At 41.9% G+C, this 18661-nt stretch overlaps 2 protein-coding genes across 2 annotated transcripts; one reads left to right on the forward strand and one right to left on the reverse strand.

Annotated features, from left to right (window-relative positions):
* Positions 1 to 10442: 10442 nt before the first annotated feature.
* Positions 10443 to 10785, reverse strand: HD556DRAFT_1196954 (uncharacterized protein; the record flags this gene model as incomplete). Its single annotated transcript, XM_041296298.1, has 2 exons — positions 10443 to 10612; positions 10671 to 10785. Coding segments are annotated over 2 exons (285 nt in total), but the record flags the coding sequence as incomplete, so codon positions are not given.
* A 1451-nt stretch (positions 10786 to 12236) lies between these two features.
* On the forward strand, positions 12237 to 14864 carry HD556DRAFT_1309630 (uncharacterized protein; the record flags this gene model as incomplete). The annotated part of the gene is made up of 17 exons (XM_041300310.1): positions 12237 to 12296; positions 12376 to 12400; positions 12428 to 12536; positions 12585 to 12674; positions 12728 to 12750; positions 12811 to 12844; positions 12894 to 12948; positions 13005 to 13055; positions 13441 to 13486; positions 13643 to 13730; positions 13780 to 13832; positions 13911 to 13930; positions 14154 to 14168; positions 14332 to 14417; positions 14439 to 14476; positions 14624 to 14663; positions 14696 to 14864. The coding sequence occupies 17 exons, from the start codon at positions 12237 to 12239 to the stop codon at positions 14862 to 14864; spliced, it is 1002 nt and encodes a 333-aa protein (XP_041158785.1).
* Positions 14865 to 18661: the final 3797 nt, after the last annotated feature.

An 18661-nucleotide genomic window follows, 5' to 3' on the forward strand; every position in this document is an offset into this window, starting at 1 on the left:
CTGAGTGAGATTTTGACTGTCTACAAAAGCACTTAGTTAGTTAGTTAGTTGTATTTAAATCTGAAACTTACCATAGGCCCTGGCCGCTTAGTCTCAAAGGTAAAACTGAATATCCATAGTTTTGAAGGTAGTTCAAGCTTGATCTTATTTGTGTCATCTGACATAGTGTGAGTTAATGATGGACTTGAAGAAATTTTTCAAAAAAATACCTGACTTATAAATCCAATCATATGCAGACATTAAAATGGATTGAAGTTCCTGGGTTAGTTAGCATTGGAACAGCAAGTATTTGAAGAGAATAAATGGATGTCAGAAAAGACATGGTGGAAAAGTCCAAAAAGTGTCTGTTTACATTTGTAGTCATGAACCAAACAAAGGCTTTATTTCAAAATTTACGATACCTTAGATTTGCATCGGATTAGCAGCCAGGCTCATTTTGTGTCTACTCACTTACTCTTTCTCCCTTGGAATATGATCTGATGAATTTCCCACTTCCGCAGTGAGTCATTAATAAGATCCAGTGCTAGTACTCTCGCAGTATATCACCATTTTTCGATTCATCATGTGATGCTGCATTTGTGATTATCCAATGATCTCATTTGGGAATATCATGTGATAGTTTAAAATGTGGTTCAATTTTAACTTCCACTTCATATGTTCTCTTCTCACCTCATTCTCACTCCATTCTATGTATCTATTTCCTTTGTTACAATCTTCTCATATCACATTATCATAGCTCCTTATGGGGGCATAAAGCTGTCGTTCTGGCATCATGTGAGAAGTGACACTCATGTCTAGCGCCTTTATGGGCATATATGGCTGTCATCAACAGTCATACGATTTGTCTTTACTGTTTTCATCACTCTTGCATGTGTCTCATCCTCCTTGCCTTATCACACCTAGGACAGTGCAGAGGCTATCCCTCCAAATCTCAAGCATGCCTGGAAGCTGTGCAGGTGCTGCCAACATCATGACTTGTATTAGCAAGTCACTAAGGTTACCTGCAAGTAAAGCATGACTGACTTGATTGCTGCATCCCAAAGTCACCTTAGCCATGATTTTAAAGCTGCCAGTAGTTGTATACATGAAGACCACATACCAAGTCATGGTCACCTCTATGGAGCATGGCCCAGAGGAGAAGACAGGCAGTCATCAAGGGAATTTGGAGTTGTTGGTTAGGGCTTCTGCACCATAAACACCCACAATGAATGTGCCATCTTCGTTGTCAGTGCCAATCAAGTTGCATGATCAGAACACGGGGTTAAAATTACACTACATGGTAGGCTGGTGAGGTGTTGAGCACACATGCTTATCACACTTAATCAGGGGGCAGTCCTCCCCATCAAAATGAAGTGGGTATGAATGAGTGCACTAGCTAAGACAATAAGCTTATACATGAGCACTTGTAGTTCCTGATTTTTGCCTGATTTGGTATGTCTGAGTTGAACAGCCTGCAGTTTGTAGACAATATAAAGCCAAGCGCTGGTTGAGAAGAGTTGGTTGGTTGGATGGCATAGCTTACACTTGGCCCACACACCTGGCATCAATACCAATCGTCATCATTGAAAGTCTACTTTCACCCTGCCCATGCCTCTTAATACCTTCAAGGGCGAATGCTGTCAAGGTTTGCCTATCCGTACTTAGGGAAACAAAATACAAGGCTAAGCATAAGTCCAAAAAGACAAAGAATATGAAATAAACAAACCCTCTTTGACTCAGTTATGCCCATGATTGTTAAGACCGTGCACAAAGGGTAGGACTGATTCTGAGGGACTTGGCTTCAGCTCGTGCGCTGCACCCCTTACCCAAGTATGTGCCCTTAATTTCAGAATGATGTCTAAAGAAAGTCCAAGGACATCCGAAGTGCGGGAAAGTTCTAGAGGAATCTTCAGAAATTACAATGAGGTTTCATCCTGATACGGATATGTGGAATAGCTACTTAGGACAAGTTCTAAGTAGAAGCAAACAGAGGAAAGGCTGCAAGGACAAAGTCCAAAGCAGAATAGGTCTGAAGGACCGCAGGAAAGTTTTGGACGAACTTCCAGAAACTTCGGAGGATCAGATAAGCAAAGCTCTGGCCTAGGGAATTTCTCCCTAGGCCTGAGATGAATATTGACTAAGTTGGTAGACTAGAACTCGATATGAGGACTTAGAGTGAGATCTAGTGTGAGGACTAATATGATATTCAGACTGAGGAACTACAGGACATATACAAGAGTTTATATACTAAGGAAATAACGGAAAGATCAGTAAGCAAGAGTCCGAGGCTATGTATGAAGCATAAGCAAAGTTATCAAGTGCGAGTCAGAAATGAAGCATAGGTTAATGGATCAGTAAGCATACCGGTAGTAAGTATAACCAAGATACCGAGGACAAGGAATACCGAATAGAGGAATAAGCTGTATTAATATTATTGTATATCAAATCGGATCGGAGGTCCAGACAAGAAGCGTGTATATATGGGATATAACATTAGGGCGATAGGACAAAGGATGAATGATGCAGGCTAGCTGCAGAGGTATGGAGGTCTGATGTACGGAGGTAAAGGAATCTGGATGTAGATGTGCGGATGTGGATATGCAGAGGTGCAGGGATCTGGATGGGTAGAGGACTGGAGACATGGATAGGGTGTCCGAAGGTCCGGATGAGGCGTGGGAATATTGTCAGATGTAGGTCCAGAATACGGGATATGACAATGATGATGGTAGTGAGAAGGAAAAATGAGTCAAAGCTGCCAGACATTATATGTAATGTGGTTTAGAGCATGTCACCAGACATGGACAGAGTACACAGTAAGGGCTTGATCGCTATTGCTGTTGATAATTTGGCGTCACCAGTAGGCATTAAAGACTACCTTTGCTGACCAGATTGACCTGGCATAGCTGTTGATGATTTAGCATCACCAGCAGGCATTGAGGACTGCTGTTGCTGAGCAAATTGATCTGGTGTAACTGTTGACAATATGGTGTCACCAGCAGGAATTAATTTACCACATTTACCCATGGCAAGGTGAATTTCATCATTTACACGGATCAATTTAAGTCAAAGAGGATCCTGGATTTGCTCTCAGTGCATGGGTTTTGTGAAAACCACTTTTTTTTTGAATCAGTGTTTATTGTCCATTGGAGTGATGCCATATGGTAGACAAAACATACAGGTATTTACTGTTAATTTACATTTGGTTCGGAAAGATTATTTTGGTGTACATTCATTGGTCCAGGTGTGACACAAGGATGGTGTGAAGAAGTAATAAGAGCTGGCTAGTAAGAAAGCTAGAGCACTAATCAAATCCTACTGAGTGTGGGTGTACTATGTCGACCCAAGAGGATTGCTATGAAGCACTTCCTTCAAGTATAATGTGAAGGGAGTGCATGCGGAACAGAAAGAACTCAGGTGATCCTGGAAATGTGGGTCCACCAATGAGAGTAAGAGCGAGACTGTGGGTCCGATGGAGGCGCGATGTGAAATGAATGAAAGCGAGAGGATTCTAGGTAAAGAGTGGCGGGTCCTAGGTAAAGTGTGGTTCTGCAAGTAATGGCTAGGTATAGACAAGGTTTAAGGCTGAGGTATAACTAGGTATGGAATGCTAAGTCAGAGACTAAGAGCGGTTCAAATCCGCACAGAGCTTAGGTAAGGAAAACTCAGATGTGCTTTCTCGGAGCGGTCAAGAATATATGGGTTCAAAGTGAGAATTCACAAACCTCTCTATAACATGCCACAGGCTCACAGCATTGCTCGAAACACCAGTTTCATTCTCGACCACCTAATGCTGGGGCAGTCATGCATGATATTACTATTACTACAGTACAGACCTCATGCATGTTTTACTGCTATCCTAGTCTCTACTTCATGCATGATATACATATAGTCCTATGAGTGTATTGCCATGCATAACATCCATGGTCACCTCTTGATCAGACATTGCCATCACAATGAGTAACATGATGCCAACATACTTGTGCTCGTTGTCTACTACAGCGAGCTCAAGAATATGAAAAATACTTGTATATGAAATTTTTTTGAGGACAAATAGCAGAATGATAAAGTGGGAGGCTGGATGGTTGCAAACTCGCAGCTAGTTATTCGAGCTATAGAAGGGCATAGCAGGTAGCTGTTGGAGGCTATTGGGTCACAGGATGTGGCTGCAAGAGGTGCTAAATGAGCGCAGAGAGCAGCGGTTGGCAGCAGTACAAAAGAGTATATTTGATGAGCAGGGACTCGGAGACAGTGAGGCACATGATGTGCTTACCTGCTCCCATGCTGGTATGTACATTTTCCTAATTATTACTACCTTGTCATACTTTCTCTATTTCTTCAATCCTCCTCCTTTCCCAGACTTCTCGACTCCATACAGGACATGTCGAGGGCAAGACTTGGAAGGCATAATCCACAAGCTTCATTGGAAATACATTAAGCATGGCTGATGATGAAAGTGGATTCAAGGAGAGGGAGACTGAATTTGCAAGCACCAGGCTATAAATACAATGAGTAGCAAGTAAATATAATAACTCAACCAATGAGCAACCTTGATGTGAATATGATATGGCATAATTTGGAGCTTCATGTGATATGAGAGTATGAGGTGGCATGGATGAGACTTGACACGGCACTGACAATCCATGAATGAGGTCGACATAGGGTGGACATGACATATACAAGGCTTGATGCATGAATAATGAATATCTATAGAAAATGAATATCCATCAGACCCTAAGCAGAGTCAGACAACCATCAGTTGATAGACACTGCAGAAGTTTTTGACATACTATATCATAAGCACTATCACATAAGATCTTAAAGCATTATCCTTTATGTGGGCATCCATGCTCTTGAACAAGCCTTGTGATACACATGAACTTTTGCAGGTCCAGAGAGTATCTTGTCCGATGATGTTGCTGCTGAATTTGCAGCTCTCGAAGAGTTGAAAAGGACTGAATAAAACCATTTGAAGTTGAAGTGCTTGAAGGAAATGCTTCTGATTTGACAAGTTGGATCAGGTTGAGCAAGGAATAATACCAAAGGTTGTCCTGGTTGATAATACTTTAGGGAGAAAGTATCTGACACTTGCAGCATCTATTCCAACAGACTCTCTCAGTGTTGATGTCACGCACCTTTATCTCAATCCAGTCACCACTTGGTCCAACAGCACCAGTTCATCTTTACTCGCACAGTTTGATCCCGCTCAGCCTAATCTTATACATCTCACTACATTCTGCCAAGCTTGCCTTGGTTGGATGCGACTGAAGATTTGCATGTATTTGATGAATCATCTATGCTCTGCCACATGCATGCATGTACTATACAAGGTGGGCCTTTTCTACTCCCTGTTCACCATTGTTAGCAATCACTCAAAGTTTTAAGCTCTCATTAAAGGATGGTAGCACACTTCCAAAGACCAGCTTCTATGTCAATACACAAAAGAACCCCAGGGGGGGTATAGGTATACCATGTCAGACTATTCCGGGCACCCTGGAAAGTCAAGGCACTGAGGCCTTTGATTCAAATGAAGTGGGCGAGGAAATCCCCACCTCAGGCAGCACTTCTCGGTGCCTATAAACCTTATGAGCCTCCATGGCCCCTCCTATGTAAACCTTCAGATATCTCCAATGCTGCCAATCTGTACCGACACTATTCCGGTACCACACCTATTACTACCTACTGTACTACCACCACCACTCATCATGCCTCCACTACCACACGAGTCATAGCTTCACATGCACTATCACATGTTGTGCCCTTGCTGCTGCTCATTCAATTTGTTTATATATACTTACTCCACTAATACGAGCACTATTCAATATATTGCTTTTCTTGGGTCAGCTTGGTAGTTTTTCAGGTGTGTTTCAATAGTTTTGCTCCAGGTATATGATCACATCATTCCCAAGTTCTTAGCACACTAATTAGTATTCTGCGCATCATCTCGCACCCATCCATTGCATCCCCTGATGCATCCTTTGTCGCATCCTCTCACACCTCTGGTGCACCTCTGTTGCACCCTCTCACACCCTTGTTTTATCCACTTGCACCCCAGTTAGGACACTATAACAAATTGTAGGCTATGGATCATGTTCGAACATTTATTCCAAACACTTTTAAGTTAAATCCTCGTTAATGATCAACATTTGAGTGTCTGCCTGTATATAGGCTCTATAGTGCTGTATTCACTTCTGACCAAATTATAGTGCTTGTCCTCTGTGCTCACACTACTAGTATACATCATGCATGTCAGTCCTGTATTGTTGTATTAGTGTAGTTGCAAGGCAAAAGATGAGACATGTTTGCCTAAGTGTCATTACTTGTGATGAACTTACCTGTAAGGTAGTCACACATCCACAGACACGCAGGGCTGGTATCGTGGGAAAACAATGCATTGTGCCTTTGTGGTAGTCAGCTTAAGCATATCAACTGCGGCTTCATAATAGTGTTGTATTCATTCAAAAGAGGTATCTACTGCTTTCATAAGGGCATTCACCACTATCCAAAACAAACTCACATCTTACATCTATCTCATGATGAGCAGACAAGCTTACACTAGGGCTGGCTAGGAAGGGCATTCCAACTACTGCATAAGATGTCACCTAAAAAGACATACTTTGCTCACACTTTCTTTGAGGCACAGATTATAGACCTGTGATTTTGCTCTGGGACTTTAGGTGAACCAATGCACTGGCAAATACTATGTCAACTGCACTCAAAGTGTCAATTTAAGCTTCATATCAAACTCTCAGCTCAATACAAGGGCAATCTAACTGCTTGGTTTTGTGATCTCATTCGTCTGAACAAGGAGGCCACTTCTAAGACTTATTGCTGGCGAACTTTAGGTCCACAGGTTTTATGTGATGACCCCCAATGTTATCACTCTGTATCTTGGAATTCTTGTGATGTTGATAGTCGAGTTTGGTGATGTCCTCCATCATGATAACAAATGGAACATTCATAACACCCCTTGCAAAAGAAGCTGAAGAATAGCATTTCCTCGTTTACAATATGGTTGGCCTTGCCTTTTGTGACCCTACACCAAAGCTGGTACACTTTATTACTCGCTACTTACTGGATAATAAGATGGTTTACCATTACAATGATCTTTGGTTTCTGGAAGAGATTGTAGTGAGAGTGAACTTGAAGTGAGGAAGACATTACCTGCTCCATTCAATAGATATCTAACTTATGGACAATATGGTCTTTTTTTTTTTGCTTCAGAGTGTGGTCCTTTGGGGTCATAGAGCCTATATTGGATATTGTCTCATCTATCATATTTGGAGTTGGGTCTGGTGTTTTCGTCTATGTTGCGGACTCATAAGCACAAATAAACTCTGACCCTCAAAATGCACAAGCATACCCATTGCAGTGAGTGCTTATGTGCAGCAAGTAGGCTTGGCCTGCATCTTTGTTCCTAAAGCTGAAGACAGGCTTTTGATTTCTGGTACTACAGGCTTCTTTTCAACCACTCTTGACCTTGTCCTCTTGAAATGCGAATCACTACCCATTTTAATTGACTCTTTGGCCAGGAAGCTGCCAAGCCTCAATGACTATACAACGAGGGTATTCCTTAGGAGGACCTACCTTGGAGCTAAGTGTGGTAGCTGAAGAAATTTAGATCATAAATGAACATAACTTTACCAGCGCATAGATGGTGCATTGACAAGCTAGCTGTATATTTGACATTAGATTGCCCATTTATATCATAAGCATGTTTCTTTCTTCAGGTTATGTCATTTGATGTACTCACAACAATCAGACATTGTTCCTGCATCAGCTCACCCTGCAATGATTTTATTTCTCTTGCTTGGTTGCAGGTTCTCTAGCACTCAAAGCCATAAGGGACAGGCAGAAATATATGTGGCACAGTGAAAAAATATGAAGATTCTTTCATTTCCAAGGGAGTATGGAGCTAGAGTCATCATTCAATATCTTCCTGTTATGATTTAGGCTCATACATCATGTGTAGTTATGTGGGCGAACTTAGCATCTGGACTGGGATGTTTGGTCTCGCCATATTAGCTGGTGCATTACCTGTTTCTGCAGCAGTTGCAGCCGCTGAAAACCCTTTTTTAACTTATTTTCTACTTCGACAGGCGAGTTGAAATGAAATTGTCTGACCAGTATAATGGATTTACAATTGCTTTGCAGGTTTTAGGCATTCCTCCTTTTGAGCACACCACAGAGAACAGTTTGGTAACAATAAGAATAGCAGGGGTATAAGAGGTGAGTTTTCGAGTATAGACTGTTATCTTTTATATTGCAGCAGAAAGCCTTGCCTGCGGATGGTCCATTAGCAATGGGGCATACTGTTGGTGTCAGGGGTATGCACTGATATCTGTTGGCATTAAGAAGCCTGGTTCATTATAGGGTTTCTTACTATTTTTCGATGCATTCCTTTCTTCCTCTTGTTGGAATTAAATATGTGGCTGCCAGTCCCAATTCTTTCATTCCCATTGGCATTGGAATTTGTGGCTGGCAGACAGCCAGTTCTGAGAATCTGGCCCTGTTGGGTTGGTGTGTCGAAGCACTTTCTGATCTTCTGGGGTTGTACTGTCAGTTGGACAAGTGGCTGAATTAGCAACTAGCATGCCACCTTAGACTTGTACACAAGCTGAGAAGCCACTGTGCTGTTGGACACATGCTTTTAGAGTTTCTCCATGATGCTCACTTTGGAGACAATTATTGTTATTCATTTGACACAGGTTTGAGGTTGTTGTTCAAGCTCTCTGCGGCTGCACATGAACTTAACCGCTTAACATCAGCTTTCTATTTGTCCCATTGTGCAGATGTGAGGGTGGCCCAATACAAGCAGAATTCATCTGTCGTGCCATTTGTCTTCACTTGCTTCAACCAGCACGATGTACATAAGTTTCTGTAAAGATAATTAGCATGAAACACTGAAAAAATGTTCAAACTTGCTGCACATCCTTTGTTACACCTGGGTGCATCTTCTTTTTCATGGCCTTATTGTCTGATAGTCCATTTGAGGCAGCTGGTTCATCATCTATTTTCTTGATTGGGCTATGTGCAGGGACAGGGATTGTCTTGGCGATTCCATGAAGCCTGAAGATATTAGCACTATGGGAGTAGTGGAGTTAGTGAGGATGAAAGTAGAGTTACAATGGTGTACCTACAGTGGATTTTGTAATATAAACACATTCTCCTTATTGGCAAAAGTGGTGCAGCCCGGTAAGACCTTCCCTGGCATAGCAAGATCCCCCCAGCCTGATGAACTTCGCCAAGACTGAACACGACTTGCAGACAACCTCTCCGTTTTGTCAGATGGGCACCAGGCTGGTGTCATATCCCATATATTCACGCTTCTCTTCCGGACTTCGGACCCTTAGATCCGGTCCGGTCCGATGCATAGATCCGCGTCCAATCTGATATCCGATAAGCTTCTTAATTCATTTCCTGTTCATATAATGTTAAACACAGCCTATTCAGTATTTCCTCTTCCCGGTGTCTCGGTTATACTTATTACCGGTATGATTACTGATCCGTTATCCTATGCTTCATTTCCGACTCGTGTTTGATAAGCTTTGCATATGCTTCGTACATAGCCTCGGACCTTTGCTTATTGATCCTTCCGTTATCCTCTTAGTATATAAACCCGTGTATATTTCCTGTAGTACCTCAGTTCGAATATCATCTTAGTTTGTCCTCTTTCTGTCCTCCGGACTTGAGTCTAATCAACTCTTGTCGATCTCTGAGACTTCGGATCAATTCCAATAGTCTACGTCTCCACCTCTATCTTCAGATATAACTACGAGACTCGTCCGGACCTTTGGACGCGTTATCATTAGTCTCTGAAATAAGGGACAGTACTTGGGAAAGGGGCACAGCGTACGAGCTGAGGCCGAAGTCCTTTGGATCCGATCCTATGAGAGTACGACCTTAACATCGCCCCTGGAAGTTCAATAGGATGGCCAGCTAGATTACTAGCTGGAGGTCCACATGGATTTGTCAAAAACATCAACTGCAAGTGTTTGATGTAGATATTGCGAGAGTCGACCCTAGAAGTTCTACAGGATGAGCAGCTGGATTACTAGCTAGAGGTCCACAAGGATGGGGAGTCGAAAACATCAAACACAAGTGTTCAATAAGATAGCTGGATGGAAGTGCCAATCAAATGCCAGTGTTTGATGGAGGCATTACAAGTGTTGACCCTAGAAGTCTGATACCGTGACTAGCTAGATTATCAGCTAGATGCACAAAAGGATGGGAGTCAAACACTGACATTCTGATACCAGTGGACTATATGGACGACTTGAGCTGTAAAATTCCTCATGGTTCAAAGCCTGTACTGGAATTCTGTGTGAATCGCTTGGAACAGGTTTGATGCATGACCTCCAAACATGCCTGCTTCTGTGGAGGGGAACAAATGCACTTGAAAATAACAAAGTCATTTCATGCCAATCTCATCACAATGTCAGAAACTCACTTTTGGATTATGGCATCAAGAAACAATCAGACACTGAGAGATCTGTACAGTCAACTGACTTTGACACTGTGAATCTAGCAATAAGTGCAGGAGAGAACATTGTGTCCAAAGTGATGGGGTGCATTAGATGCATGTGTGTGATCGTGGGTGCTATGTATTCCATAATGAGATTTCTTTGAGGAGAATCTGTAAATTAAGCTTGTATTACTGCAATTTCACAGGGGGAACCAGAAGAATAACTTACTTTGTGGTGGCAAATGTAGCATATTTGCTGGATTCAAGTGCACAGTCCCTACCATGGACACAACAGCAACCCTGAGGCCCAGACCAGCGATAAGTACCAAGGAATAAATGGAACCACTGCAGGCGATGACAATGAACTTGCAGCTGATTGAGTGCCATTCCACAAAGCTTCAATAAGAGATTGACCCAACTGAAGTGTTGTGTTGAATTTCTTTCTTATAGATGTCTGTTGAGTGAAGACCAGTCTTGAGGCACACACTATCAAGAATGGCTGTTCTCCGCTTCCTCCATGACAGGTCCAAGAGGATCGTGACCAAGTGCTGTAGCACACTGCTGACAAAGTTGTAACTGACGCGCACCAAGGTTGCAATCATCAGTAGGATTATCAGTGAAAGGCAGATTGAATGCAGGCTCAGGTAGCTCCCCTGGTGGCCCAGCATCTGTGTGTGTGCCTGTTGCAACTTTGCGCGCTCTCTTCGTAAGGTGTGATGAATCGGCATAATCTGTGCTCTCAACTTGGCATCGGGCCCTGCGATGGCCAGCCAGATAGGCTAGCTAGAACATGGAGTTACCTTGACTATGAGCTTCATTGATTAAAAGTTGGTGCAGGCTAAGGAGAGCAGTAGGAACATGCACAGTGTCTTCCAATATCTGCAACAGATGATCTGCCACATCAGGGGTAAAACATATTGACATACTGGATCTAAATTTGGGGGGCATCAGAAGAACTAAGTAGCAGGCATGGTATACAAGATTCTGCAATTGTCTGAGTCATTGGTGTTTATCACGTGATGTTTATAGCTATTTGGTTGAATATCATCTGACTCAGACTCCCAGTTTACAGTGGACAAAACATAGTTGCATAAGTTTATCTCTCAAAAACACGACTGTTATAACACTGTATGTTGTACAAAAATTCTGATGGCTTAGAGATGGCTGAGAATCTGGGGGTACCTAAGGTTTCAGCCACGTTAAAGCCATCAAACATCAGCCAACTTCTACGATGTCAGAAATTTGACACTTTAAAGTTTAAATTACCACTGGTGTCAACAATGGCTCAAACTTAGAGCCACTCTCACCTGTGTACTATCTATGTTTTAGCTACATCCACCTGGAGTCCTGGACTCATAGCCTGCAGCTAATGAATATATAAGAACATTCGTCGGCAGCTCAGTGAGTCAAATGCATAAGTCGTCTAGGACAACTTGTTAAATCCCGTTATGGAAGTTAAACCTATTTCTAGTACTTAGTACTTATTATTCGCACCAACTACATGCATCTGTTTACCACATGCTAGCACTCTATTGCACACATCTCCAACAACACACAATCATCCACCTGACGAGGCCAGTGTTCAGATGAGGTATACAGGTTGTTGCGTGCTATCTTGCATGCCTACCAGCCAACGAATGGTAAGAATGATACTTTTTACTTGTATAGCATTATTATTAGTTTGAATTTGCTGGCTTTGACACACCAGCAGCATCTGTGCCCGTGCTCACTATGCGAGCTGTTACCTCTTTTCAGACCAAAAGATCAACCAGGAACCACCTCAAGAAGCATAGTTATGCTCACTGGCATCATCCTGCAGTTGGATGTATGTGATCGTATATGGCTGTGCCGCATGGTAAGTGTTCAGATCAAGGTGCACGGAGTTTAAACTTACCTTCTCGACAACAGTGATGACTGCTATATTATATTTCAAGTTCATATCTGTTCCCGCTTACCATGGTTAGCTTGCTGAGACTCTAACTACAGAACTTAAGCTCTTCAATCCACATTCAATCTCAACTACTAGTACACTTTGTGTTTTAACTATCCAAAACAATGTCACCCCAACCCTTCATCAGAATTTGACCTTCCAGTTGTGAGTGTCCATGATCTCGCTTTAAAATTCTCATCCAATGTGTCGCAGTAACGACCTCAGCAAGGGAGACACGATCATGCTCGCCTGGAGTCCCAACCTGGACGGCCTCTGGGAGGACTTCTTTCCAATAGTTTGGAAGTAAGTGTGTCTACTTCTGTTAGGGACCATTTAAAACCTTGCAATTGTTTCAGGGTCAGCAAATTCAGGAAGTCAGGTGTGCATTCCTATTCTCTTGCTGCCAAGTTGCCGACTTACATATGAGCCCTCTTTCCAGGTCCATGCTGGACTACCGCAACCTACATGACCCAGTAAGATGATCAACAAGATTAATAGTCTTGAAAGTCACTTATACTCCAGAGCCCAGGTTGAGAGTGGGAAGGTCATCAGCGCTGCGACCTCCATCAATATCAATGTGAGCAACTCTCATCTACCCCGAAATTACTAGCACCCACGCAAGCCATAATGCAGAATAGCAAGAAAACAATCTTAACAGAAGCCAACATTGTCTATCAATTTTCTGTAAGTCTGGCTTCCATTGATTTTCATCTTGACCACAGATGAATACCTCATGTAGCCCCTCGCTCGCCAGTGTGTGCATGCATTCGTCTAGTATATAGTCAGGCTGCCAGAGCTGTAGCAAGTGCACGGCATCAGCATTGTATTTCCTATAGCTACCATGTATTCACAGTTTAAATGGAATATTAATGCATATTCATAATATTTAAAATCATTATCAAATAATGTGTACACTGCATATAATTTATTATATGTATACATATGGTGTTGTTTTGGACCCATAGTAGCAGCTGGTTCAAACTTGATGCTTGATGGCCAAACTATGTCTTTGAGGTGATTGAAATCCGGAAAATCAACCATCTTGGAAGCTGGTTCATATATGCCATAGGTCCAGAAATGGCTAAAACTTGACCCTGGGGTCACATTCCAGCCAGGTACCTACCATTGGAAATTTTTGACAACATGTAGTGTATAATTATTGTCCTGACACAACTCCCACTCATTATCAACCCTCAAAGAAAACAGTGTTACATAATACTGATCTAATAGTCTGCCATATCACCTTCATCCTCTTTACCGGACCACCCTAGGACTGTGCTGGGGTACACTCTTAGTCATTGACGTTGGTGCCATCCTCGACTTGTACTATCAAAGAAGAACCAAGCTAAAAATACCCCAGTGAGTAGACATCATAAAACGAGTATGATTATACTGACCCATGCCGTAGCCTTTGTCTTATGTACCTGAAGGCTGAAGCGCTGAAGCCCAGACTGGCCTCAGGTGGAGTTTGAACATTATTCAATGACAAAGTGTATATATGCATGTCAATGGTTGTGACCACCTTGCGCCGGACCTCAGGCCTCCTCCTTAGTGACAAAGTAAGCAAATCCATATCATGTATTTTCGTCCCTGACACACTCCACTGTCCAGAATTAATGAAACTATCCTACACTATACTTCTACCTCATTCTTATCAATTTTCACTGGGACTGAGTCCTTGCCCAACTTTCTGTGTGATACTGATTTCTTGACACATCTTCCATTCAACCTTCAAAATTCAATTCTAATATTTGTATTATGTGTGCTGTTTGTTTGGGCTAGAGTCTCCGGCCCAAGGTTAGCCCAGAGCATACTTAGAAGGTCTGCTCTTCTGTAATTTGATATCTACCTGAAACATGTAAGTTGGTACTTAGCCATCGCAATACAACAAATTTCTCAAAACACCCAAACATTGCCTCCAGTCTAGGGATGTGATCGCGACTTGCTCATAATCACATAGCTTTCCACCAATCAGAGCTCTCAACCAATGGAACTCATTACACGTCACCGGTTTGATCCACCTTCTTTTCCTGCTGCATACACAAGGTACTGCCATGTAGGTTCAAGCATGTTGGTCTGGAATTGGTTCGGAAAAAGTATCAAGTGTGAGTCTGAATGCTTCTATCAAGATTCAGTAACCCATGTACTCACCCACTTGATTAGAATTCCATTGATAACCCTTATTTGCATGGTTGTCCTCACAACCTGTCTTCACCCTTCCATTCAATGGTGTTGTCTGAACCTTTGTTCAGCCTACCTTTTGTGCATTTGGAACATAGAAGTTATAACACAGTGAGTTGCTCTTTTCTATACCTATATTGCAGCAGTCTACAGGCTTCTTTTGAGGTTCAATCAAGGGGTTTCATTCCAAAGACCGATGAGGCATACCAAAACTCAGTTGCCAATCAGGCTTGCAAACTTAGGGCATTTCTAGAACTTCCAATGCACCCATCTGACTCTGCAAACCCATCCAAAGGATTTGTGGCTATGTAGAGTGATAACAACAAAGAAGTAATGTGCCAAGTCATCAATAACTTATGTCAAGATGAAGTTACCTTCCAACACTGCAAAAACATCGATGATCATACCAAAATTCAAAGTGTAAAGAATGTTCTCATCGAGTTCAAGGAAAAATGGTACCTGGACAATAAAGGTATGGATCATGTTGATCTATTACTTTCTGATGCAAATTGGAATCATAGGTTGTCCGTGAAAGCACCGCATGTTACCTGCCAATTTGCTGGTGGAAGCAGCACCGAAGACCAAACAACCAATTTCATGAATTGAGTAGTGCAGGTAACACTTGAATTGGTGGGAGAGTCATACATTCATAGAATATGGAGTTTGGCCTTTTGCCAGAGGAGTCTTCCTGGATATGCCGAAGAATGCAAGTCTGACATTATTCTTGTGTCCCATAACCCACCACAACATCCTGTTCAGGATTGGCGTCAAGCTATCTCCCTTGTCGAGATGAAGCAGCATGGTGTTGATATTCAGAAATGAGAGTGGTTTGACAAAACTGCCAAGTGTGCAAACACTATCTGGGGATGTCAGGATGCACGTAGCTTCATGATTACATTGCAGTATGTTGGTGAACAGTTTACCTTTGCATTTTTTGATCGTGCAGGTGCTGTTTGCCCCGATATGTTGAACATAATGGAAGATATGGAGAAATACTTGAGGCTTGTGTTGTACTTATCACTTGCAGATCCTGGTATATTGTCCAACTGCACTCATAGACTGGAACTCACAATGCATGCCGACAGGTATGGTGGGTCTGGAGACATCCATCGTGCATGACAATGGGCGATTTATATGATCAAAAGTTTTTGGACTAGTTCCAATCAATATGGTACTGTTTATTAGTAATAGCCTTCATGGGTGTGGGACCATGGCTCGTCATGTCATGTTATCGCAATGGCGCATCACAGAGGTGTTGCAAACTGTTGGATCTTGGGACTTCATGAAGAAGTGGCTTATGGGCATGAACCATGATGTGGCAGTAGTTGTGAAGGATACTTGGGTTGATCTCACTGCCCCCCATACAGAAGGCATGATTCTGAACTATCTTCGACTCAAGGGCATTATGGGTGTCACACAGTTGCTTTTTGAGGGGCTTGTTGCAGGCCCTACCACTGCACTACCACTCCATCAACTTCACAATTGTCCAGGGATTGGTTTGCTTAAGGACATTAGAGCAATAACTCAGACTGGGGACCTCAATATCTGGTGCAGCACCATATATAATCAGTCATTTTTGGGTGTGTCCACACTCACGCTGTCTTGTTACTTAAGGGTCTTATATAAAAGTTGTGTATAATGACAACACAATTATACACGGTGAAGACTTCTTGCCAGTCCTTAAGTCCACGGTCTCCGACTTTTCTACTTCGTGGGAGGTAACGTGGTGAGTTCTTGGGAGGATTTAGTTTGTTGTCCTCTTCTTGTGTAGTCTGATACGAAGTGTTGTGGAATGTTCTGTGTTCTGGATAAATTTGTTAGGTTTGTTTCAGCCTAGTAGGTCGTGTTTCAACCTATGAAAGTCTGTTTCAACTTTGTCGTCCTTCGATATGTGTCTCACTTTCCGTTGAAAGAGAGAGTCTTATGTATACACGTAAAGCTTAGAATGAGAGCTGTTCGATGGTTATATAGTCAACCCCTGTAAGGTAGTATATAACCTAGAGTAGAATAACAATAACGAAAGTTATATAGTCAACCCCTGTAAGGTAGTATATAACTTTAGAATAGAATAATGATGTGTCTTAGTCTTACTTCAAGGCACGTTGCCTGCACTTTTATTCTTACGTACTCTCATACGGTTTGAGAGAAGAATGAAAAATGGGAAGTTATATTTTATGGGTGAAAATGGGGTCCTTTTATACCTTTTGGGAACCCCCTTACTAAGCATGATTTATCAGATGGATTGGTAAGAATGTGGCTTACAAACCAGATGATGAATCAGCTTATTACTAAGTACATTACAAATACAGTGTAATCTTACAAAGAATTACAAAGCATGACAAATCATGACAAAACATGATGAGTCATGTGAATGTTGTTACAAAGCATGACCAATCATGACTAAACATGTTGAGTCAGCTTAAATAATGTTACAAACCAGAATATTCCCCAGTCACATGATGTGCTGACAAATAAAATCTGGTGGCTGAAAGAAGCCAAATAAAAATAAACAGTCAGAAATAAATAGAGATACAAAACTTTGACAAACAAATCTGTGGCTGAAAGTAGCCAAATAAAAATAAATAATGAGAAATAAACAGAAGGTCACATGCTCATAAAAATACAAGGTAAAATAAATCTGAAAAGTGAGAAATAAAATACAAGACAATGAAATAAAGGAAAAATAGAAAGGTAACTCAGTGACAGAGGGCTAGACAGTCTCTCATATCTTCCTTATCACTCTCTATATATATCTGACATGGTATGAATCACATACCATGCATGACAACGCTGGCATACAAGAGCATGACAAAGAGTGTCAATGCATATGATCGTCAGCACCCTATTATGTGCTCTCATTAACATAATTGGACAGCCCATGGCTAGGCATTTTCACCTTACAGCATTTCAGATGACGGCAATGAGACTGATGAACTTTTTCCCATCTCATTCATGCAAGCTGATACCTCAATGTGGAACATGGGCCTGGTGCATCCAATACAATCAGACTGGGGAGAAATTGATCATACAGAGCTTGGCAATAATAATGGGATTTGACATGGCCTACTATATGATCATGCCTTTGCTTCCTACACGAACCACCATGGTTTCATCCAAAGTGAGGTTACCATCAAAGATCTTCAAACCTTCTGCACCGGCTGCTTTAATGATTCCCTTGCAACAAGACGCTGTCCAGGCTCATCATCGCTTCCCTGTTCCTGTTTGTACCCCCTTCATTTCACCACACACTCCCCCCTGAACGTCCTCCTATCCCACTTTTTGACATGCCATCCACTTCCATAGTCCTATTGCAGTCAGACATTCCAATTGCTGCGACTTCTTAATATAATTTATCTATACCATCGTGTGAAAGTCATAGAAGTCTGTGAAGTCGCAGAAAGAGTCTCAGAAAATTTCTGTGACCTTCGGAGACTCTTTCTGCAACTTCAGAGATCCCAGTATATATTATTTATTTTGTATGTAGGTCCTGGGATCTCTGAAGTTGCAGAAGTCTCTGAAATCTCCAAAGTCCCAGAAAGAGTCTCAGAAGTCCCAGAAGAGATTTCCATAGTTTGTCATTTAATACTGGTTACACTTCAAGTACAAGTACTATTAGAATTTGGTCTGATAATATTGGTCAGATTTCTGTTTTTCCGCTCTGAGTTTTTCAACCACTCCTCACCGGTGTCTAGTTTCACAAGTCTCATACATCTCTGTTCAACAAGATAGCTCACACATGCGATACATGCCAGGAGGTTTTCAACAAGTCATCAGATCTATATGTGCATAAAAGAAATATGCATTCTGCTTGCATCACTATCAAATTTCCCTCCAGGGACAACTTGGTCATAACCCTTGTGTGAGGTGACAACCAATGCTTCAGATGCCCTTGGTGCAGCCTAACAACTGAAAACTACCAAAAAATGTACAATCACTGTTTTAGGATGTTCTTTAATTATGTACTAAATAGAGATTATTACGACCAGACACAAAATGACTTTATCCAAGAATATCTGCCTTTCCGAGACTTGTACTTGGATATTCTCCTTGACTTGGAGAAACTCTCCAATGTATCCCAGTGCTAGTCTTGTCAGATTGGTGAAGAGAAA

This window comes from Suillus plorans (genome assembly GCF_016647745.1).
Source record: "Suillus plorans strain S12 chromosome Unknown HD556scaffold_39, whole genome shotgun sequence".
Classification (NCBI taxonomy): domain Eukaryota; kingdom Fungi; phylum Basidiomycota; class Agaricomycetes; order Boletales; family Suillaceae; genus Suillus; species Suillus plorans.